Source organism: Rattus rattus, chromosome 10 (assembly GCF_011064425.1).
Source record: "Rattus rattus isolate New Zealand chromosome 10, Rrattus_CSIRO_v1, whole genome shotgun sequence".
NCBI lineage: Eukaryota > Metazoa > Chordata > Mammalia > Rodentia > Muridae > Rattus > Rattus rattus.
The window spans coordinates 43978658-44005546 of NC_046163.1; the positions used below are offsets into that span (position 1 = coordinate 43978658).

Genomic DNA, 26889 nt, shown 5'->3' on the forward strand with positions numbered 1-26889 from the left:
AGCTTCTATCTATTCCTGAAAAGGTATCTACAAGCACTAGGAGATACTGTGACCATATTTTCCTGGTTTTATCTCAGTGAAGTTCACTTCGACTTCCCACTAAACTCTCTAGGTCTCTTTGCCCTGTTTGCTTGCTAAGCATTCACTTACTGATGTACCTTATACTTTTTTACTGCCTCTCTGGCTAAAATCTTAAAGTCTATTACATACACCTTAACTACTTGGACAAGCTTCTTATCTCCTAAATGAGTCCATTTGTGTATTTGGCAAAGTGAGTCTTTTGTTTGTTCTCTTGGGAATATAGTTTCCCCTCAAGTGTGCCATTGTCTTTTTTCTTCTAAGCAATTTGGGCCCTTTCTTCTGTTGTACATTCTAAGTGGGGCCATCCCTTAATCCGATCCCAGTTCCCAGTGGCTGTCTCAAGAAATTCTTGAACTATAATGTCTTCATCGATGAAAAATAGTCCTAAGTATGGCTCCTCAGCAGAGATCATGGGATGATAACCTGAAAGCACGTGGCAAATCCTAAACGCACCTTTCCTTGAGCTCTTTCTCTTCTGTTTGTTTGCTCTGACCTATTCTGGTTCATTTGTTTTTATCTTATCTATTACTATTATTATTATTATTATTATTAATTCTTATTTGTATTCTTGTACATAAGAGAAAGAAATGGTGTAGATTTGGGAGGGAAGGGAAATGGGAAGAATCTGGGAGGAGTTGGAGGAGGAGAATCATAATAATACTGTATTGTATTGTATTTTTAAAAAGCTACTGTAAATATAAAATAAATTCAAATTAAAAAATTAAAAAGAGATACCCCAAATAATTCAAAATACTAAAACAGGCAAGACATTTAAAAAAGTGTGTTCCATACCAAAAAAAAAAAAAAAACAAAAACAAAAAACCAAAACCTAATGAAAAGAAATTCTTAAAATCATTAGCCAGGAGCCAAAAATATTCATGCCAAACTGTCACTGCACACCTATTAAAATGTCCAAAATCAGGAAGAAAGGATAATTTTCTGGAAGGGTGATGCCATAGCACGTGCAGCCTCTTTTAAAGTTAGACACATTCTTACCTAGTGACTGGGAAATCAGTCATAAGTATCTACTGAAGGGAATGAAGAAGAAACTTTATACCGAAACCTCTGTGCATTTATAGAGACTTTATTCATAAGTACTTATGCACGGTTATAATAATTTTTTACAAACGAGATATTCCACACGTGCTTCGGATGGCACATTTGTATGGGACACCGTACTGTGGAACTCTTCTCAGTAACTAAAAGAGGTGGGTGACCGACAGCGCAGTCGAGTCTCAAAAGCAGGGGTAACCCAGAGACTGACTCACGAGGCATAGCCCCACTTATTTACAACCTGGAATAGGCAAAATTGTAGGGACAAACATCAGATTGTTGGGTAGCAGAACTAGGTATTGGGAAAGGCGAGGCTGCAGAGGGATATGGGGAGGTGCTGTTACCTGTCCAGTCTCCTCTACGGTGTGATTTCAGTGCTGTCTGCAGAACCGTATGCTACACGGTTAAAAAGCTGGCCTTTATTTTACACACTGTACCTCAACAAAAAGAAAAGTCAGTGTAAAGTTAGAAAGTGCCAACTGATGAAAATTACTGATCATTTGAGCTTAACCAGTTCTACATTTAAGCTAGGGCTGAAGCGATCAATTTCAGCAGCTCAGGTGGCCCCGCTGCTCTCTCCATGGACCAAGAGCACTTCTACCTGCACGTCGAAAATTTTAACAGTAGACCCGAAGACAGGCACATCTGCTTCTACCCCAAATCAAAAGATGTTGGACTAAGAATGTAAAAACAACCAGGCTCCTGGGTTCGCAGAAGACCAAAGGTTGCGTTTCGAAATCACCACCTGGATTTCCGTATGATTCTAGAGGGCTAAGCTGGAGAACGAACACAGGGTTTGCTAATGCGGAGAGTGGCAGAGGGGCCGGATGCCGAGAGATGAGGGATAGGTAGGCGATTGAGGGGTCTTTCTTGGGCGTTTCTGGGCAGAGTGGAGCTGCTGGCTCCAGACTCTCTCCGTGAAGTGATTCTCCAGGGAGATTTCCTTGATTTACATGTTCGATGCATATTCATAGAATTCCACCTTAAAACAAACTGGACTCAAGCAAGGCCAATTTCTCAGCGTGGAAGAGCTTTTGCTTGAGCAATGACACACTGCAGTTGGATCCAATTCCCCCACATCTGGAAGCCACATGTCAGCAGCAGCTGTATAAAAGTCAGCCCAGCAAACGGAGGGTGACATTTCTGTAGCCAAAAGCCGGGGCAGTATGGACCTCACTCTTCTGTGGGTGCTTCTGCCACTGGTGAGCACAGCCTGGGGCCAGTATGGTGACTACGGGTACCATCCATACCAGCAGTACCAGGACTACAGTGACGACGGATGGGTGAACCTGAACCGTCAGGGCTTCAGCTACCAGTGTCCCCACGGGCAAGTGGTGGTAGCTGTGAGGAGCATCTTTAACAAGAAGGAGGGCTCTGACAGACAGTGGAACTATGCCTGCATGCCCACTCCCCAAAGCCTCGGGGAGCCCACTGAGTGCTGGTGGGAGGAGATCAACAGGGCTGGCATGGAATGGTAAGAAGGAGACAGCGCACTAGGGACGGGAGCATCTGTGCATGTACTTCATGGGGGAAGTTTGGACCTCGAGGAATAGCATGGCTCAGACCCTGGGCACATCCCAAACTTGCTATCGCATGCTCTGGGGGGCAGGTCTGTACAATGGAGATGGCATTGTAAGGTGGAAAACCAGGGTAGGATATGTCCCAGGAAAGACCAACCTCTCTGGTTCTAGTCCTTCAAAGGCCATCCTAATGCTCAGCGTGTCCTGCAGGCTGGGTGTGTGCGTGAAGAATGCTTATCAAACTTCCCAAATCGAAATTTCTTAAGGAACTCATAGAAAGTGGTCATCGCTGTGACATTGGAATAACATTTCCATTTTGTAATGATTTACTGTTTTCCAAAAAATATACTCCAGGACGGTTGGGAGAAAATAAACAATTAGGTCCTTAGCCTCAACATTCTGAAAAATACTGATTTAAAGTAAGTGATTGGATAGACAGGACTGAGAACTAGAAACAAAGGGAGGGGAAGTTAAGTAGCCCTCTGCTGTTCTGATAAATTATGCTCTGTCAGGTTTTACTACTAAGATTTCTCTGTCTCCCTTTCCCTCTCTCTTCCTTTCTCTTGAATTTAAAGTAGCTTCTGTTGCTAGGATATAGTTTACCAAAAGTTTTCAGAGGTGCCCTTCTGCCCTTTCTGCCTTTTGCCCTAATCAATGGAAAGGAATTGATCCCAGTTTGTGCTTCTCTGTGGTGTTTGAATATCCCAACCCTGGCATTGGGTCAGAAACCTGTCTTAAGAGCCAATGATGGTCAGACGGGTCATTCACAACTGTCCAAATGGTGCCCAAATTTCAGGGCTTAGGGAGAAGGTGGAGGCTGACCCAGGAGAGGCAGACTGAGGGAGGAGGTAGCCCAGCTGGAAGGCCGCCAGGTGTGCTGTCTGCTGAGCAAGACCACTGTGTGAAGAGAGCCCCGGCAGGACAGGGGTGGAGTGAACATCCGGGAGGGCTCAACATAAGACATTAGTGGTGTCACTTTCAGCCGTCCAGGAGAAATGCCCTGAGCATACATCACACCACACACTATATACAATGATCTCATTTAATGCTTAAAGCAAGTCTATAAATCGTGCTGTAGGTGGCAAACTGTGGTCTGGATATAAGGTGGGTTTCCTCAGCTAGAAAGACAAGGTTGGATCCAGAAACGTCTCAGCTTTAAACATCATATGCTCAACTACAGCAGTGGGTTCCCAAGAGCCTGCTGCCTCCACCCCAAGCTGATTCCTGTCTGCAGAGCCAGGGCCCCAGAACCACACTCAAGCTCGTTTGTCCCAGCAGACAGACTCATTGCCTCGCTTCAAGGGTGGAAACGGTCTAGTTGTAACTGCCCGTCCAGTCCACCCACCCTAGGGGACGATCGTGTAGATGGGCCCACTTTCTAACCCCCTGTTAGAGCCACAGTAGGACAGCACTCGGTGAAGATTGCCTAACCCCTAACAAGAGAGCCCTGGGCTGAGTCACAAGCTGGGTTCGGGTTCTGGTGCTAATGACAAAATGCAGTGTGACCTTAGGCCAAGCTTCAGTGGTCTCTCTGCTGCTGCCTTTGGAGGATGAACTCTCAGACTTGGCGATGTCTACACAAAGCAGCCACTCACGTCGGCGCATGCTCGGCTTTCGCTTGCATTCTCTTGATCCTTGTGATCGCCCAGCTAAGGAAAGAAGCCAAATGCTATTTAGTTCGAAACGTGCCGGTTTGCAGCTGGTTGCCATGAACTCTCAATGTTGAAGAGAGGCAGAAGGAAAAAGGGGGGAGGGAGGAATGTGATTTTTTTTAAATGTGCGGGATCTAAGATCTTTGCTTTCCTCCTTTCTGCCCTTCATTGTCCATAGTCTCCTCCCCACCTCCACCAATCACAGGGCTAGAAAGTCATGAACACGGAAAGCAGCTTCTTTCACGACCCAACCCAGCTGCCCCAGAACCCGTACCCAATTACTCCCTAGGCATTTTCTCCTTGACGATTATGACTTTGTGTTCAGACTCCAGTCTCAGTGAAAAATTTGGAAGGAAAGAAAATTGTTCACAGGCTGGGGAGCAATTACATCTCCCCGACTGGCTGCCTGTTCTTAATCTGTTCTGGGGAGGAGTTGTTGATGAGTTTGTTGCAATTTGACTGTCTTGTGTAAGTAAATTAGCTTTCAGGTTTATTTTAAGAGGCAGGAGGGACAAACACAAACTTGGCAATACAAAGAATCTGCTGAAGAAAACTTGCTAATGGGGAGCCATCTTTTCTGGGCGCTACCTTCAGAGCGGAGTGCTGTTACCCATGGTGTCTATGCCACAGACCATGGTTTCGAATAAAGTTTAGAATTAAGCAGGGTGCCTGGTTCCACCAAGGAAATCTTTGGGAGGCCTTATCCGGTCTTCTGTGAATATGTGTGGCCTCCTCAAGGACAGGTCTGCAGTGTTCTCAGGGGATTCCTCGGACTTTGGTTAGCCAATACCATGGGATACACAAGTCTTTAGTGGAGCAAGACGAAACTGGAAGTTGTAGTGATTCGGAACTGCCTTATGGTAGAAGGGTCTCTGAACGAGGATCCTTCTCACCTCCCAGCTGTAGTGTATTAGGCTCTCAATTGCTTCTGGTGGATGGGGTGTGGGAGAGAATAAATGAGAGAAGAAAAAAGGAAATAAAAGTCACGATGCTTCCAGGAGAAGAGGGGGATTCTAAAATAAATCTACATCTAAAACAAACATTTGGCACGTCGCCATCTTATTTAAGGGCAGTCAATAATGATTTAGTGAATATGGGATTTGACAAAACTTATTTTGGGCAAACCAGGCTTATGTGAGACCTGTATTGGAGGAAGGATGGTCTGTATATTTTTACCATTTCTACTCCCTGGACTTCAGAGAATCTGCAAAGACATTTAAAAAGACTCTGTTTTATTAGAGCCGAAATTTTGAATTAATTAATCCATGACAACACACTGCTCATGTCTTTGAAATTTTGTATGTCCACATTTATAAAACAAAGTTTTGGCTTACTGAATCCACCAATATACATGATAGGGAACCTTCGACGTTTCCCTAAGAATCTCTAAAACAGGAACAGAGCATGGCTGACTCACGTTGTTACCCCAAGATGACCTGGTTATTAGATTTACATTCTCCTATAATTTTAATGTTTCAGTAAACTAAACTATTTCATAGTGAACTCTTTGTTTCCAAAAGCATAAAGACTAAACGTTGCATAATATCTCGGATTGAATACTAGACCAATAAAAGGGCATTAATGGCAAAACTTGTAGATCGTAATAATTTCTAGAGCTTAGACTTCTGCTAATGTCATGTCTTGGTATTTAGAAACATACTGAGTTTTGGAATGTGGCATCAGGAAAGGACAGATATGAATCTTGCTTTATCTTTAAATCTAAACTATTCCAAAGTGGGAAGTTGAAAACTAAGAGTTCAGGCTGTCTATTTGCCTTATGGGAAATTCAACGACAAACCATGTATATTCAAGAACCCCAAGCCTGGAAGAGGGCTTCCTGAGCATGTAGACCCATCTTCTTACATCATAGTTAGAAACGAAAGCCCAGGAAGTCCAGCAATTGAAAAGTCAATGAAGTCATCGTAGTAAGTAAAAGGTGGATGGCCCATGCTCTAAACCATGTGGCCCTTTGATGCTTGTAGCCTTTGCCAATTGTGCATTTGTTTGTCCAGTCTTGCTTTTTACTATAAACTTTGCTAGACTGTGATATGAAGATTAATATCACAAATCTATGTCCTTGAGTTACTCACAGGCCAACCTTACTGGGTCTCCACAACGGGACTGGGAGGAAGGTATTTGGTATCTTTGTTTTCCTAATGTGGGAGCATAGCTCTAAGCATTAAGGAATGCCCACCGATGGCCAGTGATGGAGAAGCAGTCAAGCCTTGTGCCCCATACGACAGATGGGTATGAGATTATTCTTGTTATTTTTTTCTTAGATAAAGCCATATTGAGTGCTAAGCTAAAATAGATTCCATATACAAATGGTTTCTGAGGACAAGGCTGAGTGTGGGAAACAAGGTTGTGGCAGAACAAGGATTTGGGCCAACTTTCTGTCTAGGTCATTCTACTAAGTACTAGAAATCAATTGTCCAGGGGAACTTGATACTTTTTTTCTTTCTTTGAAGGAAGTTCTATGATAAAATTCACTCTCCCCAGTGTGGGATTTGCCTCTGTCTGCTATCTACTGATATCAGCTTTCCAATCAATAAAAGACTTCTCAAGAGCTGGAAACCTTAGGGTATGCCGAGTATGTGTGCACCTGAGTGTGTGTGTGCTTGTGTGTGTGTGTGTTTCAAGGCTTCGAACTTTACCCTTAAGAGGACTAATTCTCAAAAGGCATCCCTACAACACAGTCCTGTAGCTCTCATGTCCTCAGTTTCTATGTCAACAGAAATGTTTTCTATAAATTATTATAAAAATGTTAAAGGATGCTGGCATCAAAGCACTCAACTTTAATCCCAGAACTCAGGAGGCAGAGGCAGGTGGATCTCTGTGAGCTCCTTGACTCAAGAGGACTGCTTGATCTACAAAGAGTTTCAGGACAGTCAGGGCTATTATACAGAGAAATCCAGTCTTGAAAAACAAACAAACAAACAAACAAACAAAACTTTTAAAGGATATCTATGTGCCTTTAGGAAAGATACCTAACATCTCTAAAACCTCATTTCATGTATAAAGCAGGGAAGATAATGCTAGCTATTTTTGTCCATTTCAGAGAATTGTTTTGATGATTAAAATGACTAACACAGACACCATATTTAACAGAATACCCAGCCCATGTAACTCCTTGTGAAGGGTTGTTCATGATCACTGGTAGGAACACTCAGTTGAAACTGAGCTTCTCTGAGACAGACACACCTAGCCAGTAAGTTTCAAAATGGAAGTGGCAGGATACATGGACTTTTGGAATATACAATTCAGTTAGAATCTATGAATATTAAATGTACAATTTCAAGCATCTTGAATACTAGCCACAACTTAATAGATACTGGGACGGCATTATGCCAACAGGTTAAAAGGTAGTTTAGTAACTTTTGATTATGAGCCCCACCACAGTTAAGCCTGCTTGTTGTCCTTTCATTGTCTGAAACTTTAGGGAGATAAGAATGTCTCACAAAATGAGCTGGATCTCCTCAGAGGCCCTTTGAAAAGTCACTACTGACTGCTTCTCTACAATGGGTCTTTCTGCCTCCGGTTGTTTCTGCTTAGTTCTTAGTAGATAGTCCAGCAGCTCTAAAACATGGAGTCTGGTGACAGAAACTCAAAGTCAGGAACAACAAGAAGAGAGCAGCCTGCATACAGCTGAACATTATTTAAAAGAAAAAAAAGTTCATGACCCCATCATTAAAGCAGGACAATAAGTGGTGTGGTATGTTATATTCAAAAATCGTGGAGCATCATACTGGGGGGGCAGCCAGATGAAGACTGTTTTAATGAAATATGTGATAGTTGTATCAACATATCACAAGGAAGGAAGATATCAATATGAATTCCAAGTGTGAGACTCACTTGGAGTAGAAGCTGAAACTGTGTCTTACCCTCTGACACTGGACACATTGTTGGAGGAGTTCAGTGCTAACCATTCCTCAGGGAGGACCCAAGGATTACAGATTTCTTTTAAAATCCATAGATATTAAGTTTTAAATAATAAAAATATCCAGAAATCCAGTTTTTTGGATTAAACAGCCCTATCCTCCATCCAAGTTTACAACCTACATGTTACCTCGTCGTTACGTTACCACGTCACTGCCCTGACACTGGTCTAGTGCTCTTCCATCGCTGGTCCCACTTTGCTTCCTCTTAAAAATGTCTCCACTGTCAGAGGATCTGGTTGTTAATACCAGGACCCCAAGAAGGAGACCAGACTAAGTACAGAGCAGACTTTAATGAATACTTGTTGAAATATTTAATGGGTACACTAAAGTTCTGTGGATTGTGTTTTAAATGGTTAATGGTAACCAAAAAATTATTCCAGTAAGAACAGAATGGAAAACTAAAATTGATTCTATGCTACAATTATCTACTTTGAGGAATGGAAAGAAATTGGAAAATGTTCAGAAGGTTCCTTCATTGCAGGGAGTTGGCCACTGGTGTGGAATACAGGCAAAACTACTCTTAGTCCATCCCAGCCGTGGTGCTGAAGACTGGCTAACAGCCCTTAAAATATTTGTGTTATCAAGTGGGACAAGACTAACACAACCAGATCATCTAATTTAAAAAAAATTTTGAGAGCTACTGACCAAAGATGGTCCTGTGCCCTTCGCTTTTATACCCAACTCAATCCTATTTTCAATTCACTGAAATCTTGGGCTTTCCACACATTTGAACAGGGGCTAGCAGAGATCAGAGGAAGAGACTGAAACTCCACAGACCACTTTAAAAGAAAAACAAAGAAAATAAAAGAAAACCTGCTCTCCCCTCTCCTACCTCCCCCTCCTCTCTTCTCCCCCTTCCCTTCATACTTCCCCCTCCCACCTCTGACTGGTGTCCTTCTTCCTGTCTGACCATCCCAGAATTTCACATACATAAGGGAAAGTCTAGCTGAAGTGCTGATGGGAGCAGATTGACAATATAATGCCAGATTTGTTTATTTGTGTGTTGTTTGTTCTGTACTTCCTTGAAGGGAAGCATGCATGAAAATTTTGGTTATAAAGAAGCCCTAGCTATAAATCCTTTTCTAGTTAGTGACTAGCTTGGCCATTCTTGTTCAGGCATCACTTCACCAAGTCCTCACTGTCTATGAGCACCCATAGAACACATTCACCTCAAGATGGAGAGGAGACTTCCTGCCTGCAGACTCCTCAGGATAAGGTCCTCCCATGACCTATTATTTCTATTTTACCATTGCAGACAGAGGGGTAAATTTTCTGTCTCTGCCTCTAAGGCGATGGCCTGGAGATAAATCATTTTCAGAAAGGCCATTTTCCTCAGAACACAGGAGCAAATGTTGTTGTCACGGGAAGAGTAATAGCCTCATGCCTTCCCTTCCAGAAAACTCCCAGCCTTAGGTGGTGTGGAACTGATATTGCTCCTGTGTTTGAAGCTAAAATTGAATAGCAAAGAGATAATGAAAAAGAATGGGAGGGGAATCTCCAAAGCAGAGCACCCGGCCCTCACGTGCCAAGGGGACGGTTTTCTTGCAGTCTGCGGAGGATGCAGGCTCATTCCACAACTCATCAGTAAAGCTGCAACCTTGGAGCTGACACTCTATTCTGCAGACCATTCAAAAGCGACAAACCACTGCTGTGACGTGTCCCCGGGCCTTGATGTGTCCCTGTACCGTGGCTTGTTTTCTTTGCTTGAGCTGGAGTGTGTGGACCAATTCGGAACCTTCCAGCTCTTCCCCTCACCTTGTCAGCTGCCCTTACCTCTTCTCGATTGCCTTGAACCTGGGTCTGTAACTCTGAATTCTGCAGCTACACCCAATGTTCACATGAGCTCTGTTGTCTAAGAGCTTATCGAGAAGGTGACTGGGAGTGTAAACAGGGCCTTTGGGGACTACATAAAATGACCCTTGTTTGGCACCTTCATCCTCCAGCGGGGCTGCTCCCGAAGCAGAAGGTAGAAATGGGAAACTTAACCACTGCTCCGGTTTCCATAGGAGCAGCCTAGGAAGAGTTCCAGAGACTTTCAAAGACTCAAATGATAGGCCCTTACGAGTCAAGTCCTCCTCCGAGATCAGGAGGCAGCCGGTCAGTCATTTGCTCGTCATTCTACTATCAAACATTTACTGGACAAGCGTCAGGCATTACGAGGAATACAAATAAAAATTAAATGGCCGTTTCTCACAAGGCCTGTACTATCTACTTGGGGTGATGAGAGACACCAGAGCATCTGTGTACAGAGAGGCCAAGGCATCCACTCTCAGTGAGCTTCATCCTAGGGGCACAGCAGCTCAGAGCATGCATACGATGCTTCACTGACACTCAGCACGGGAGTGGCTCTCACAAAGTAGACTCCAACTCACTGTGTAGACTACACCAAAGTGTAATGACAGGAAGTGATGTATGCAGCATCAAAACAGCAGCATCCTCAGAATTTTCAATGCATTCTCTTATTTGGTCTTCAAAGAAATACAAATATATGCTATTCTTGTGTTCGTTTTACCGAGGAGAAAATCTAGGTCATTAGATGGCATGGTAACTGTTCTAGATGACTCAGTTAACAGTGAGGCACCAGTCCAGCAGCACAGCCTGTGATGGTAACCGCCCCCCCACCCCACCATGTCTGTCTTCACATTGTGAATACATACTCCTACCAATTCCACACCACCAAACTCACATCAGACTCCCATTACCAAAAATACGACGGCAACCGAGCTGGGTTTGTAGAGGAGCTCTGATATTCAATTACCTTTCTCCAAATGGTCTGGGGCTGGGCACATGTAAGGAGCAACTACCCTTCACAGGGAAGCATTATTTGAGGGTGTGGGAAAATGATAGCACTCTTCTCGCAAGGGCCGTGAGTCTGACTGGCCAGCAGAGAGCCAGAGGGGAGTTTGTGGAACTTGGATTGCTTTCAGAACTGGGCCTCCATGAGATGGATCAGCTTACCTCCTGACATTCATTTCACATAAGGGGAACTCATCACCTTATAGGAAGCTGAGTACACAGAACACAAGGATAGACGAGTAGCAGGGGGACAAAACCACAACCGAGATGGGGAGCAAAAGGCTCTGCTTCGGAGGAAGGTGGGTATTTAAGGAGGAGGACAAAACAGGAAATCTCATAGAGCACCAGCGTGCTCTGCCCTTTCCCTTTGAAGACCTTAGGGTTTGCCTATGACTCTTGGAGCTTACACTGGTTTCCCTCCACCCACACTGATTTGGAGTTGAGATGAGTAGATATACCCAGGAGACACATGAGGACAGTTACTTCTCCTTTATACGATGACAGTCACAGTCTAATGTTAAATGGGTAAACCCAAAGTGACAATATTCTTGAGGATAAAAGAAAAAGCCATCAGTCTCAATTTACATATTGGATTTCATTCTTGATTGCACAGAGCTGAATTCTCTACTCTGAACTTCTTACCACTCTTGAGAACATCATTGAGTAACACCCAGCCCATCTCTTAATTCCCTTCTCATTGTAGAACACAGTGGTTGAAACAGAAGAGTAGTAAAACGTAAGTTGTTGATGAATAAATGTATATTTAAATATATATATATATGTATATATATATATGAAAGAACACAGACATACATAACAAATGAATGAAAAGGAAAGATGCATGAGTTAATTTCCACCAGTGGGAGAAGAAAAGAAAATGACACTTAAATAAATGTCCCAGTTCATTTGGGCCACCTGTAGACTTTAATTTTTCTCCAACCCTATTTTTAATAATGCTTCTTGAATGCTTTAACCTCCCTTCTAGCCCACCCATAGAGGTAGTAGAAAAGAAAGGTTATTATGATACAGGGGGAGTGGACCTATTTAGAAATTGTTCTTTGGAGCAAATCCCATGTGTGTTGTCAGGAAACCAGCAGTTCAGTTTACAGGTCAGGAGCGTTAGATCGATCCACTTGCAAACATTTCACAAATATACCAGCAATCTAGGTTGGTAGATTCAGAAGAGCAAACACGAATCAGCAGCAATGGTGCAACCTAGCTGAGACAGCCAGGCCTCAGCTGAATCGCCATGAGTCAGCAGGAGGAACCTGGACCACCAGGGATACCAGAAGAAATTCTTTGCTGAACCTCTCTCAACGAAGTGGCGATCAGCAAAGACTCAAAACCAGGAAGCATTCCAAAGCTAGCCATGCAAGCAAGCCTCTTCTGTTACTATCTGTTGTCCTATTTATATTCCCTCCAAATATCACGTGACCTCCACGAGCCTTGCCTCACCATGTTTCTTCCACGTGAGTCTGTAACAGCTGATATCACTCTGCCAATGGCTGGAGTTTGAGGAAGCAGCCACCAGAGCACCACCAGAAGTGTTTTGGTGCATTTCTTTCTGCAGAATCATAACAAACAGAGCTCAAATACACATCATAAGGTGAACCAGTACATGCATGTCATTAGTGAAGAATTCTTCATCGTGTGCCTTTTCATGTGCTTGCTTTAGCAAAACGTCCTTCCACCTGTGCTCACTCCGTGAAAACATTCTTTCACGTGTCCGTGTGTCCCACCCAGCAAGTCACCATCCAACACAACTGACCTTCCAAAGAACCCTTAAGTTTCCACTTCCGTCCCCACCTCAGTGCTCAGTGCAGGGAACATCCCCCTTTCATAGTTTCTAGAAATAGTTTTATTTGTAAGTCAGGGCTAATCTAGCAGCCTTCAGACAATGTACCATCAGCCACCCACCTTCTGTTTCACTCGAGAGAGGACAGATCGATATCCCAGGTACCTAAGAGACTGAAGGATACAGAAATAGCTGAAGACCTCAGTTGGAGGGGCTCGTACAGTGGTTTGGATATGTTTCATGTATTATAAATTTAATCCTTGAATTTGTGTGTGGAGAGCATTAGGACCTGTCCTTCGGAAGGTAATAGGAAACGAGTAAGGGGCCATGGTAGGATCAGTTTCTCTGTAAGCAGGGAAAGGAAAGCCCACATTGATGCACTGCTCCATGTGAACAGCAGGAAACAGCCTGGAAAACAACGTAGGAAATAGCATGGTCTACATAAGGCAACAAAGCGCTGAGGCCAGGAAGAAAACAGTCATCATCCAAGCAGAAAGGACCAAACCTTCAGGCAGTGTGTGAGTGGGGAGAGAATGAGCCTCATTGTTCTTCAGAGAGATGCCTTAAAGACGGAAGGGGCGGGCTCGAAGACCAGCAGCACAGGTAGATGGAAGGGGAAATTCCCTACCAACTTAGGACCAATGGTAGGAGAGAAGAGGGGCCTCTGGAGGGAGTTTGAACTCAGTTGGCCTGGGATTTTCTGTGGGGAGTTTTTTCATGCTCTTGGCTCACCTGTAGGCTCTAGGGGTGAAGTTCAGAGACCCACCTAGTAGGTGGTAGAAAGATTTCTGGATATGCAGAGAGAATGCTGACAACGGTCCTAGATGTCCCATCAGGTTCCCCAGAATAGCACTATATTGACCTGTACTTTGTGTGCTGTGTAGAGAGAGAGAGAGTAAAATGTTAATCTGAAGTTCGAGAGTTCGTTATAGTTCTTTGTCAGCATCCTAGTTTAAAGTCAGGTAAAATGACGTACAGCACCCTCAACTGTAAAATTCACCAATTTTCTTTCATCTGAGCACACATTTATGGAAAGCCGTTAGGAACAGGGTCTCCCAAGCTTTCTGCCATTCAAAGTGGCTGAGCCATTGGAACTTTTACGGCATGGATGTAATTTCCACAATAGGACATCTAGTCTTTGTATTAAATAGAGTAATGTGTAGGGGTGTGGCCAGGGGGAGAGTATTAACTGTGTCAGGGGGGCCGGAGGAAGGGGTTTGCCGTCATCGGTGCCCTGACACCTTCTTCTCTTCAGGTACCAGAAGTGCTCTAACAATGGATTGGTGGCGGGGTTCCAAAGCCGTTACTTCGAGTCAGTGCTGGATCGAGAGTGGCAATTTTACTGCTGCCGGTATAGCAAGAGGTGCCCATATTCCTGCTGGTGAGTCTGATATCTAAACCTTACTCCTCAGAGCTCCTGGGGGTGGATAGGAGCCTACAATGATCTGGTCCTTCGAAAAAGCCCAAGATGTTACTAACTGGTTTGATAAGAGGAGGCTAGAATATAGTAGAGAAAGAGTGACTGAGGGAAACCATTCATACCGGAAAGAAAGAGCCCTACAGGTTATCCAATCTGATGTCCCCGTACCCTTCTTTGCCATGAAAAAAGAAACAGAACAAGGCCTAGTGGCTCCTATCCCCATCCCTGTTCCCTTTGTCTGGATGATGGCTTCACCTCACATCTGAGTCTGTTTGGGGCCTGTATTCCTCCAGTGCTTCCAGGACTTTCCAAGTCTCTCCTGAGCCCCGCTCTGACACAGAGTTAGAGACAGGAAGCGAAACTACAATCACAGCAACAGCAAAGCAGTGCTGGTGTTTTCTGAGTTGCTTGGCAGCCACAGCCTGGGATGTCCTATTTCTTTGTCTCTCCCTGGGCTGAAGCCCAGTGCTCCCTGACTTTGGCTTCCAATCTTCTACGGGAGTGCACATACACTTAGTCACCCTGATAACTCACACCGGTTAACCACACGACTTCTCCCAAACTCTCTGGCCCACAAACAACCAAAGTCTTGGATAGTTATGCAAAATCAACATTTGAAGCTTGGCTCATCCAAGGGATCTGTCTCTGCATAGACGGATGCTTGGGAGGAGAGCCTTGCGGGTTCTGTTCTCTGTAACCTGGTGCTACACTGCAGACACCCCAGAGGTGCACAGTCTCTAGAGACCGACAGTTCTGCTCGCAGCAATGACAGTAAATTCACAGCTCAAAGTCCGCTGATGTCTGAAGGTACACGATGGGAAAGAAACCTCCTCTAGCTTCATCAAAACTGCTTCTTACCCCCACCACAGCAGGTGAGCAGCTATGCCAAGGGCTGATGATTGAGCCCAAGCACATTCAGAATCAAAGACCAAACTCTGCATGCTATGTTGGGCCCAAGGAATGCTGGATAATCCCAGGGCATCCTGAATGGAAGGCTCCGTGCCGTCTTTCATTGCAGTCTCCTTCCTCTTTGTCCCTCTGTAATTCCCCTGGAAAGACACCTTTACTTCTAGGAAAACCTCAACACACCATTGGAAATGATGGTGATGTTCATTTGCTGTGTCTCCATTGAAAAAACTATTGGATGAAAACTGCAGTTTGCAGTCTGCAAGAATCGGAACAACATGCTATTACGTTCTGTCTATCTATGGTTACTTCACTCTACCCAGACTTCGAGTACTTGGTATAGGAAAACACATTGATCTTTGTACAACCAATGACTGGATCTTAGTGGTGTGTGTGTGTGTGTGTGTGTGTGTGTGTGTGTGTGTGTGTGTGTGTGTGTGTGTGTGTGGGGTGTGGGGTCAGAAAGAATGAGGGAAAAGAAGAGAGAGAAAGAGCACAAAAGTTTCTTGTTTTCTTGCAGTGCCAGGAATCTATCATTCTAGGCAAGTGTTTCAGGACTGTACCACATTCCCAGTCATAAGTGATTCTTAATAGGAAGATAATTCTTTTTTTTTTTCAGAAAAAAATAGACGGTTGTCGTTTTCAACTTAAATAGATTTTAATTCTTCATTCCCACCCTCCCTCCCCCACTTTATAAGCTTTATAAGCTCTGTACTTGTGCGTGCCACGCCCTTTAAAAAAGAATTTTTGTATACTTTTCTCTGTGTATGTTTGTCTGTGTGTGGGTGAACATGTGTTCAGATGTGTGTGCACATGCGTGTGGATGTTAAATGTCTACCTGGGATATAGCCCTTTAGGAGACATCCACCTTGTCTTCTGAAAGAGTCTCCTTCTGGGACTTGGATCTTGCCATTCTATGTTAGACTGGCAGACCGATGGGACTCAGGCACCCTCCTATCTTGGATTCCTGGGGGCTGGGATCACTAGTGTGAGCCGCCATGCTCAGATTTGGACATGAGTGCTGGAGATCAAACTCTTCTTGCTTATGCCGCAAGCCCTTTAGGGACTGTCTCTCTCCACAAGTCCCAAGGCCTTTTAGTGACATCAGACACACAGCAGGCACTCCCATTTGTTCAATTAATGAAGGCTTTAGCCTATGCCCTAGTTTTATAGTGAAGGTTAAATGTGATAACAGGATCCTGGCACTGCCATGGGCTATGATCACACAAAGCACAGTCCCCTCCCCTTTCCCAAATGCAGCAGAGGCCTTCTAATAAGCCTTTCAAGGGCAGACCCTATCCAGAAACACCCAGCAAGGCCAAGCACTGCCTTGCAGAAAACAGAACATGTGACAGGAGACGGATATGCAGAGGAGCAGGGGTGAGCCAGGGGTGCATTGAGTCATGCTCACCCAGGGAGAGGAAGAGTATTCTGGGACAGACACATTTGCCATCACAGTGAGAGCCTGGGGTCTCTGCCAGGATGAATGAGAGAGCCTGCAGTGTCTGCAGACAGACCATCATGCCTGCTGCCTGGGGTCCTGGACAAACAGAACAACAGGGAATAGGCTCGGGGCCCAGGCTTTCAACCATCAGGCAGATAAATGACCAAGGCTCACTAGTTTTAGAAAATCTTACCAACAACAGAGGTTGAGCATGGATGTAGAGAAGGCAGGGACAAAGGTGGAAGCATCTAGCTTTTCTGTAATCCTTGTCTTCTAATTGAGCAACCAATAAAAATGATTCACATTCTGTATTGTGCGTCAATACTTGGAGCATTGATGCTTGTAGCTTACCCTGTTTACTGGAGTGCCAAAAAATGATAAATCACTGTGCACCAAATTCCACTATTGATCTAAGGGTGCCCCGACTCCAGTGATCATCTGCCTTGCTTCCCCACAAATATTACATGTCCTTTGTCTCTTTATTTTATTTTATTTTTTTAAAAACATGTATTTATTTATTATATATAAGTACACTGTCGATGTCTTCAGACACACCAGAAGAAGGCATCAGATCTCATTACAGATGGCTGTAAGCCACCATGTGGTTGCTGGGAATTGAACTCAGGACCTCTGGAAGAGCAGTCAGTGCTCTTAACCGCTGAGCCATCTCTCCAGTCCTCCTTTGTCTCTTTAAAAATGACTTCCCAAATTCCCCTTTAGATACAGCTCATCACTTACAACACTAAGAATGAAAGACTATGGGAAGGTATGGATAGGAACAGAGGATCTTGTTAATTTAACAATGGTCTAAATGAGACAGGCAACTCTTCTTGAATTGACAGAAACATTCAGGTTGCATAAAATTTACCCCCAAGCCTTGGTCTTCAGTGATCTTCCATTTGCATTCCTCACCCCCAAGCCCTATTCTCCCTCACCCCACCCAGGTCCAGATATCCTCATTGGTCAGAGTCACAGGGTAGTGAGAACAGCATCACAACTCAACCTTGAAGCAGACTCCACAAAATGAGTGCTTCAGCGTGATTGGCTGTAACTCAGACAGCACAGTGTCAGAACCAAGAGCTCGTGCAGTGGCCTGTGGAAATGACACTTTTTCCAAGGAAACACTGGAGAAGTGGCAAGAAGAATGTGCACCAAACCCCATAGCACACAGCATATGACTCACTGTTCCAAGAGCGTCTGGACATTTTAGTGGGCTCTTTAAATTGCCTGAGTCATGGTGTTATATTATACCCTGCTAAATTGAAGGAAGCCCCAAGGTCATAAGTTGTCAATGCTTCAGTATCTCGAAATACTGTCTGGCCCTTAATATAAAAGGTGTCAATAACTATACATTGCAAGCCCTTATGAGCAGTAATTGCAGTGAAATTGACATCGATAGAGTGACTTATTAATAAATGATCATAAAAACCAGCTTTCTTTGTGCTTATCGTTGTGCTTGATCCCTTTAACAGCCCTGCACGGTGAAGCAATCCACAGCCATGCCCTACATTCCCCACACTGACGTGTTGGTAATCCCTGCACTTGGTACTTTCTCTGACATCACTTTAGCTGACTTGAATTAAATGGTAGAACTAGACACAGGAAAAGATGGACCTTTCCGTGTGTGTGTGTGTGTGTGTGTGTGTGTGTGTGTGTGTGTGTCTGTGTGTCTGTGTGTCTGTGTGTCTGTGTGTGTGTGTCTCTGTGTGTCTGTGTGTCTGTGTGTCTGTGTCTGTGTGTCTCTGTGTGTCTGTGTGTCTGTGTGTGTATCTGTGTGTGTCTATGTGTATGTCTGTGTGTGTCTGTGTCTGTGTCTGTGTGTCTGTGTGTCTGTGTGTGTCTGTGTATGTGTCTGTGTGTCTGTGTGTCTGTGTGTCTGTGTGTGTCTCTCTGTTGTGTGTGTGTGTCTGTGTGTGTCTGTGTGTCTGGTTGTTGTTTTTCTTGTGTGTTTGTCTTTGTGTGTGTGTCTTTGTGTGTGTTTGTCTTTGTGTATGTGTATGTCTTTGTGTGTGTGTCTGTGTGTCTGTGTGTCTGTGTGTCTGTGTGTGTGTCTGTGTGTGTGTGTGTGTCTCTGTGTGTGTCTGGTGTGTCTGTATGTCTGTGTGTGTGTCTGTCTGTGTGTCTGTGTGTCTCTGTGTGTATCTGTGAATGTGTGTCTTTTCTGTGTGTGTGTATATGTCTGTGTGTCCAGGCATCACGGAATCCTGAGGAGACCATTAGATGACTGAGATGTAGAGTTATAGGAGGTTGAAAGCTACCCTATGTGGGTGCTGAGAATTGGACTTTGGTCCTCTGCAAGAGCAGTAGGTGCTTTTAATCCCTGAGACACCTCCCCAGTCCTATGTGTTTGTCTGACACAAGCTCAGTGTATCCTTGGCTAGTCTGGAACTGCCTTCGTAGATCAGGATTTCTTCAAACTTTCGGCAAACATTTCCCGCCTTTGTGCTGAGATTACAGGCATGCGCCACCGCACGCAGCCTGCTCCCTCTTCTACATTGAAAATCTCTCTGCAGGATACATGCGAAGCTTGTCAAGTGAATGTCTGGCACGTCTGTATTTTCAAGCATTTAGAGACTCAGAAATCTCATCATTCTTGGATAGGAAAAAACCACCACCAACTCCCAGATGCATGTGGGATTTATTTGTTTGGTGGGAACCAAGGTGCTGTTCTGATTTCAGCGGGATGTCTCTCAGGATATCACAGCATCACTGAAACCTGGCGAGAAAGTGAATTCCTGTCTGATGCAGACATGCCGTTACTAATCGGTTCCCACCGGACTAGATGGGTATGTAAATGTAACACATATTTATTTAGCAGGAAGAGTCCAAATTCATAGCCTAATGGTCTGTTAACAACCAACACGTGTCACCAAAGGGGCGGCAAATAAGCTTTCAGAGATCTTTTCCCTCATCCCCTGTCCTCAAACAGCTCCTGTTCCTCCAGGCCACATCCCAGTCAGTCGGCCAGCTGGATGGAAACCATGCGTCTGCATCCTGGAAGAGAGGGGTTTGAACTTAGTAACGTGTTTGTTTGTTGTTTTGTCTAAATGACTCTTCTCTGGATCTATGACTGTTCAGTGGGTTTGTAGAATGAACTGTTTGGACATGGTCACCTGTTTAAATGACCTTTACACTGCCTTTCAATGTCACTGGCTTCCTGTGACAATCAAACTCAGCATTCTCTACCACTGTCCCCCCAGATGCACACACCCACCCCATGTCCAGTTCAGAAGGCAGAGAGTAGCTTTGCTTAATTCCTGGACATTTCTAGTTCACAACAAAAGTCAGTTGAAGAGAACATTTGTCTCTTCTTTTCCACTGTGAATAATCCAGTCAAAGAAAATCTTTGTGAGATTGGGCCCTGTTGTCCAGATTTTAACACCAGACGAAGTTTGTTGGCAAGACCCTTCCTGTAATGCTCTATTCGAGTCGGGAATGAGCTCATAGGCCTTCCATCAGGGAGTCTGTCACCCTGCCCTGGCTGGCTGGTATCCTGTAGCACATTTCCCAGAGACTCGATGAAAAGAGGGACCTGTCCACACTGCTCTGAGCAAGCTAGGAGCTATTTTTGCAGGGATGGAAGACAGTATATCTTGAGAAAACTAATCTGGGCGTTACCGTTTAGAAGCGTGCACACGGTGCATGTGTTGTTCCCATCCTTCACAAGCGACCATCACCCTGCCCTGCATGCACTCATTCCGGAGGACCACAGCTCCTCTGAGCCTGAGCGGAATCAAATGTCCTTTTCCTCAGCTGGAGCGGCTGTCACAGTTTCTGACCCCTGTTCATAAAGTTGACGTCTATTGGCTGCCCACATAGAGGAGACGCCTCTCTCGTGTTCAGACTTCAAAAGCTTCAGAGATGTGTCTGATTGTCTTGAGGATCAACTCACCCAAGCGGTGAGCTACTCAGAACGGAGCAAGCCTGTCAATCACAGACCAGTGATTCTATCAGCCACTATCTATCCCCAGGATTCTAGCAGCCACTCTTCAGTTTTTCATTCATTTAACCATCAGTTACTAGATGTGAAAAAAAGAAAGATTTAGGGTAAGTTCCAAACCGTGACCATTACATGGCCTTATTTATTGATATTGTTCTGTGCTCATGGAGAACCTGAGATATAAAAGTTGTAACGCTCTTCAAAAGAGTGAGCTCGACTCAGAGAGGTCCAGGCACCTCCAGATCTCATGTGTATAGTGTACGACCTTTATCACAGGAAGAAAATAAGAACAGTGCAGATCAAACGTTAGGCAGCAACACGGCAGACATCTAATGGCAGAAGGAAAGGGGAAGCATGTGCTTTATTTAGAGGAAGGGAGACGTTAGAGGTGAAACCGTCCTTGCTGATGTACAGCTTAGGGTAGCCAGGCTGATGACTGTCAACAGTAATCAAAATAAATGTGACCACTGCCGACCGGCCCTGGGCTTGAAGCAAGAGCTCGGGGCTCACTTCCAAAACTGCAATTTGAAAAAAGTTCAGGGACTTTCCTCTTCTAATTTAAGTCACGGACATCCTGGGAACTATGCTTCCGCTGTGTGGTGATACATATCTGAACCGTTTGAAATATAAACCCCCAAATGCCACAGAGGATAGACACTAACATTTTATCTCCCCTGCCACAGCTCAAGTTCCCAGAATTCAGTCTGTCTACACGGAGAAGGGCACTTGTGCGACTGTAGAGGACATGGCATGTGGTCCTATTTGGCCCATGCCCAGCTCTCTGGGGAGGGACCAAGACACCTGCTTCTTTGCTTGTGTCTTTTTATATTTATTTTTTGATATATAAGTCCATTTGGGTTTTACCGTAGTGAATATTTAATCTTAATTGAGGGTTTCTACCCCACCTTTGATCTTCAGTTCTTAGATAAAAGACATACAACCTTTATATTTATAATAAGCCTTTGAGCAGCAGAGCTGGACAGATGTCTACCCTTTATGTTATTATGTCTACTTCCTTATCAATAACCCCAAGTTACTACTTACCGTGTTCCCTCTGGGCTGCTCTTAACTCCTATTGGCCGGCTCTCATGGCCAGACGTTCATGTCTCACCTACTCCATGGTGTCTTCTCCTCTCTTCGCCTTCTTCTCTCTCTCCTCGTGGTCCTCCTCAGACACCCAGCCAGGGAAGTGAGACTCCACCTTCCTCTCTTCTGCTCAGCGTTAGACCGTAGACATCTTTATCCAACCCGTAGTTTTCAATTAAGAAGCAAGGTCACATAGCATTACTTTGTGTGCATGCAGATTCTCTCATCCCTGGGGCAACCAGGCCTTGGAGGCCAGCATCGAGCATCACAACACATAGCAAAAGGCCAAGCCTCAACGGTGTCTTCTCATTCTGTCTTTGCAAAACTAGCTCAAACAAGTTGTGACGTCGTACAGATTAGGCATGCTAGGGCACTAACAACGTCATCTACCCGGAAGTGTCCTCATGTCTTACAGTATGACAGGGAAGGCATTATACACGAAGCTTGATCCTGAAGAAGTGACAGGGATATTTAAGAAAGTCTCCACTGACTTACCTGTCAGAAAGTTATCCTTTTTGACTGAAATATAATTTGTAAGCCAATCTTGGCACATCAAGTCTACACGTGCTTAGTGCCTCTTCTATGCTCTGTAACGGTAACTCAGAAAAGCCGTGTATGGTGCTGTGCACCGATGATGCTTCAGGGATCTCCATCCCTGACAGCCCGTGACTCACCCAGTAACTGTTCACTGAGTCCAGCTGTGGCTGCTGACCATATCCATAACTCAACTATCACAGAGGATAAAGTCCTGTATCAACCTTCCTTCAGTTCAAGCTCATCTTTGGCTGCTCATAACTAAGATATTATTTAAGTTATTTCCATCTTGGTCATCCCTATCTGATACAAGAAGTTATACAAATCTTAAGTTTTCCAGTTCTCTAAGCTTTGGAACAAGAGGCGAGAAACTGTGCCCCAACAGATACTTTCTGAAAGTGGGATGGAAAATAAGTATACATAATTGCATGTGGACACACAGACACACACGTGACTACACATAAACACAGTGGTTTTTTTATGAAAAGAATGTAAATGTGTCCCCTATATTTCTCAGAAATACTTTAAAATTTCTTTAATATACTGTCTTTCCCTTCTTCCTGTCAAGCCACGGGCTTACTTGAATATTTTAACTGGGCTAGAAATGTGTGGCAATACTCTGTATGAAGGACTTTGCTGTATGCTGTCTGAAACTGCATAGTCATCCACAAGAAAACTGAAACAATACTGAATTTTACCTCTTTTATCTTCAAGAAAGACAACACCATGTGCAATAAAGCATTAGCATCCAGTTTCCTTTCGCCTCTCTTGACTTTCTGAAAAGTATGTAAACTTTGTCTCAGTTTTAACTCTCTAAGTTTAAAGCCTTTTATTTTCTTGACGAACTATTATTAGGGCTTTTATTTATTAAAGCATTGTGTGTGTGTGTGTGTGTGTGTGTGTGTCTGTGTGCATGTGTGTGTGTATGTGTGTGTATGTGTCTGTATGTGTGTGTATGTGTGTGTATGTGTCTGTATGCATGTGTGTATGTGTCTGTATGTGTGTGTGTCTGTATGTGTGTGTGTGTCTGTATGTGTGTATGTGTGTGTATGCATGGTGTTGCGTGTGTGTGTGTGTGTGTGTGTGTGTATGTGTGTGTATGTGTGTGGTGTATGTGTGTGTGTGTGTGTATGTGTGTGTGTGTGTGTATGTGTGTATGTTTTTGTGTGTGTGTGTGTATGTGTATGTGTGTGTATATGTGTGTGTATGTGTGTGTATGTGTGTGTGTGCATGTGCGTGTGTGTGTGTGTGTTTGTGGGTGTGTCTGTGTGCATGTGTGTGTGATATCATAAAGAAATAAATAGACATGTATCTATTGGACTAAAAATATGGGATCCTAGACTAAATTGAAACAGAAATCCTTGCTGCCGGTGGTGTTGGGAAGGCTCACATTTTGTCAATGACTGAGACCATTTCTGCTTCTGTACTTTTAGTTTCCAGTCTCCTTCACCATTTCCCTTAATCCAAGGTTTGGGAAGAAAGTCTAAGCCTGACCTCCTATTTTTATGATGAAAAATAAACAAAATACAACCAAAATTCAAAACTAAAACTAATTTGGACCAATACCAATGGTACACACCTCACCTTCTCTGGGAAAGTCTATAAATTCACGGGACAGATGACTCTGCTGCCACAGAGAGAAACTTTCTAGAAACCTGTCCACAGAGCAGAAGGCCCCCATCTGTTCACTAAATGAATAAGAATCCTCACTAGAGAAACCATTAGAGAACTGTTTGCCCCTCTGGAACCTAAACCTTATTGATGTTTATTTTAGGTGCCAATTTTTCTTTACCACTTTATTCCAAATGTTTTTAATTATGCAATTGATCTGCAGGCAGGGCAGAGGATTGATAGAAACAACACTCAACTAGTTTGGGCAATTGGGTGTAGCCTAACACAACAGTGCTGAGTACAGACATTGCTGGAGCAGAATTAAAATTTCTGGTAATGAAGTTGATACATTGTGTCTAAATGCAGCTTTTCAAAGTTCTAGAATGCTTTATGAAATGGAGAAAACACACTCAAAATCCTACTTACATTATGTTTGTTCTCAACAGTCCTCCTCCCCCTCTGGATAAATTGTCACACAGCAACTGTCACTGAATCTTCAGATCACAAGCCAGGGGGATCCAGCTGAGGCCCGATTAGGTCCCTTTCTGAAGCACTTAGCTGGAGTTGTTGCTGTTGCTGTTGTTGTTGTTGTTGCTGTTGTTGTTAGACAAAGGAAGTACTGTTTCCCAGTCTCCTTAGAAACCCAAAAGAGATTTAAAATTTTCCTTCATGAATATATCAATTAAAAATGCATGGAACTATGTAAGGTCAGGCTTAGAATCTAAGATGGCTTGGTGATTTCTTCAAAAGAAACAAATCAAAAAGGGCGGGAGTTGTTCAGGCAAAGGAATGACTAAAAAAAGCCCAAAAAGACAATTTAGATTCCTAAGTCTACCTATCCTGTGCTAACCTAGGTCCTGCTGCATCTAACCATTCCTTCCAGAACCTCCCATCAGCCCTTATAAATCATAAATCAGGATTTATTTTTTAAATCTCACAACCTTGAGAAAGACCACTGGTCCGCACTCTGGCCTGGTACACTCCAATCAAATGGGATTCCTGGCACTCACAAAGTAGCTGCTTCCTGAACAGCCTTGAGGATACAGATGTGGTCCAGAAGTGCTGGCACATCACGTAATCTTGGCCCTTGGGAGGAGAAGGCGGAAGAATCTGGAGTTGAAAGTTATCCTAGCTACATAGTGAATTCAAGGCTGGCTTAGGCTAGATGAGGCCTGTCTAGGGAAAGACATTAGTGCCTTTTTTCTTTTTTTTAATCTTGAATGGACCTATTTTGGTCTTGAAGAATCCCAGTGGCAAATCTTTATGAGATCCAGGGGATTATAAATTTGTCCCCAAATTGACTCAGTCTTTGAGAATAAAGAAGGAAGAATGACAAAAGGAAGTAGAAGGGGCAATGCTGGTGGAGGAGGGGAATCCTGTTGAATGATTCCACACCTGCCTTATATCATTTTATCACACATACTTTCACTAGTTGCAATGAAATGTATAAGACAGCTTTCATTTTTAATAGGTTGGGGAACCAATTAAATCACAAAGCCATTTGTTTATTCAGAAATATTTATTTGCCATGTAGCAGGATCTGTTTTGGCTACAGGAGATATCATTGTGGACATATAGAACTGTACCTTTGTGGAGCGCACATTTTACCTAGATATTTTAAACACATTTACTCTTGCCAGTTATGATAAGATATATGTGTTAAACTATCACTAAATATGTGCACATAATCAATGCATACATACATTTAAATAAAGTTTTCATGCACAAACTCTATTGTAAGCAGTGTACCATTTGAACTGATTTTTTTGCTCTGTTTCATTCTCTTTTAACCTGTTATGTTTATATTTTCTCAGTGCTATGACAAGAGCAACTTAAGGAAGGGAAGATTTATTTTTTTGCTCACAGTTTAAGGGTGCAGTCCATCATGACAGAGAAGTCGTGACATCTGGAAACGGATACAGCTCTAGATTGTCTCCAGTCACAAAGCAATGAGTGGCAATCACTGATGTTTGGCTAGCTTTCACGATGAAATTTAGCGCAAGACCCCAGACCGTGTGTCTTAGTTAAGGTTCCATTGCTGTGAAGAGATACCTGGATCAAGGCAACACTTCTAAAGGCAAATTGGGCGTGGCTTACAGTTTCAGAGGTTCAGTCTATTATCATCATGGCGGCAAACATGGCAGAGTGCAAGCAGACATGGTACTGGAGGAGCCAAGAGTTCTACATCTTAACCTGCAAACAGCAGAGGGAGACTGTCTTCTGCAGGCAGCCAGGAGGAGACTAGATTCCACACTGGGCAGTGCCTGAGCATAGGAGACCTGACAGCCCACCTCCACAGTGACACACTTTCTCCAGGAGGGCTACACCTCCTAATAGTGCCATTCCCCATGGGTCAAGCATTCAAAACCATTAGTCTATGAAGGCCAAACCTATTCAAAATACCACACCATAGTTCTGTCTACATTTAGTCTCAGTTAGCACAATCTAGAAAAAACATCTCTCCAAGATGATTCTAGACCCTTTCAAATTGACAATCAGTATAAACCTAGTCATAGTCAGTTCAATCGATTTTATGATCTAATAATGAGTCATGATCTGATTTGACACAGCACCCTGGCTGACTTTTGAATAGGATGGAAACAATTCAGCATATAACAATTCAAATACAAATAACTCAAATAATTCAAAGACAGGAGAGGCTTCTGCACGTGTGACAGCTACAGTTGCAGCTGCTGCTGCCGCACATGCTCAGTGTGTAGTTCAATGGCGAGGGAAAGGAAGTAGAGAAATGGAAGACGATCTCTATCATTGTGGCTTGGCAGAAACCACCGAACTTCGGATGCAATTTCCCAAGATCTCCTCCTCCCCTTCACGTTGACCTCCCATCGGCTCCGACCCTTTGTTCTCTCTCCACAGGATGACAACAGAGTACCCAGGCCACTACGGCGAAGACATGGACATGATTTCCTATGACTATGATTTCTATATGAGAGGAGCAACAACCACTTTCTCTGCAGTGGAAAGGTGAGAGGGCCAACCCCTGTCCGGTGACCTCAGGGCTAGCGGCTTTGTGGATTCACTGCTTGCTGGGGTCCTGACTGTGGACCTGATACCCCAATAATCTATCTTTCCACTCAGTCAAGGATTAGCTG

The 26889-nt window shown here is 43.9% G+C and overlaps 1 protein-coding gene across 1 annotated transcript in view; it reads left to right on the forward strand.

Moving 5' to 3' along the window:
• The first annotated feature begins 1918 nt into the window (after positions 1-1918).
• Positions 1919-26889, forward strand: part of Dpt (dermatopontin) — a 29145-nt gene continuing 4174 nt past the window's right edge. The window contains exons 1-3 of the mRNA XM_032915628.1: positions 1919-2608; positions 14091-14216; positions 26654-26761. Of these exons, the coding sequence (XP_032771519.1) occupies positions 2301-2608; positions 14091-14216; positions 26654-26761 (542 nt within the window). The 5' untranslated portion in view covers positions 1919-2300. The remainder of the gene's footprint in view (positions 2609-14090; positions 14217-26653; positions 26762-26889) is intronic.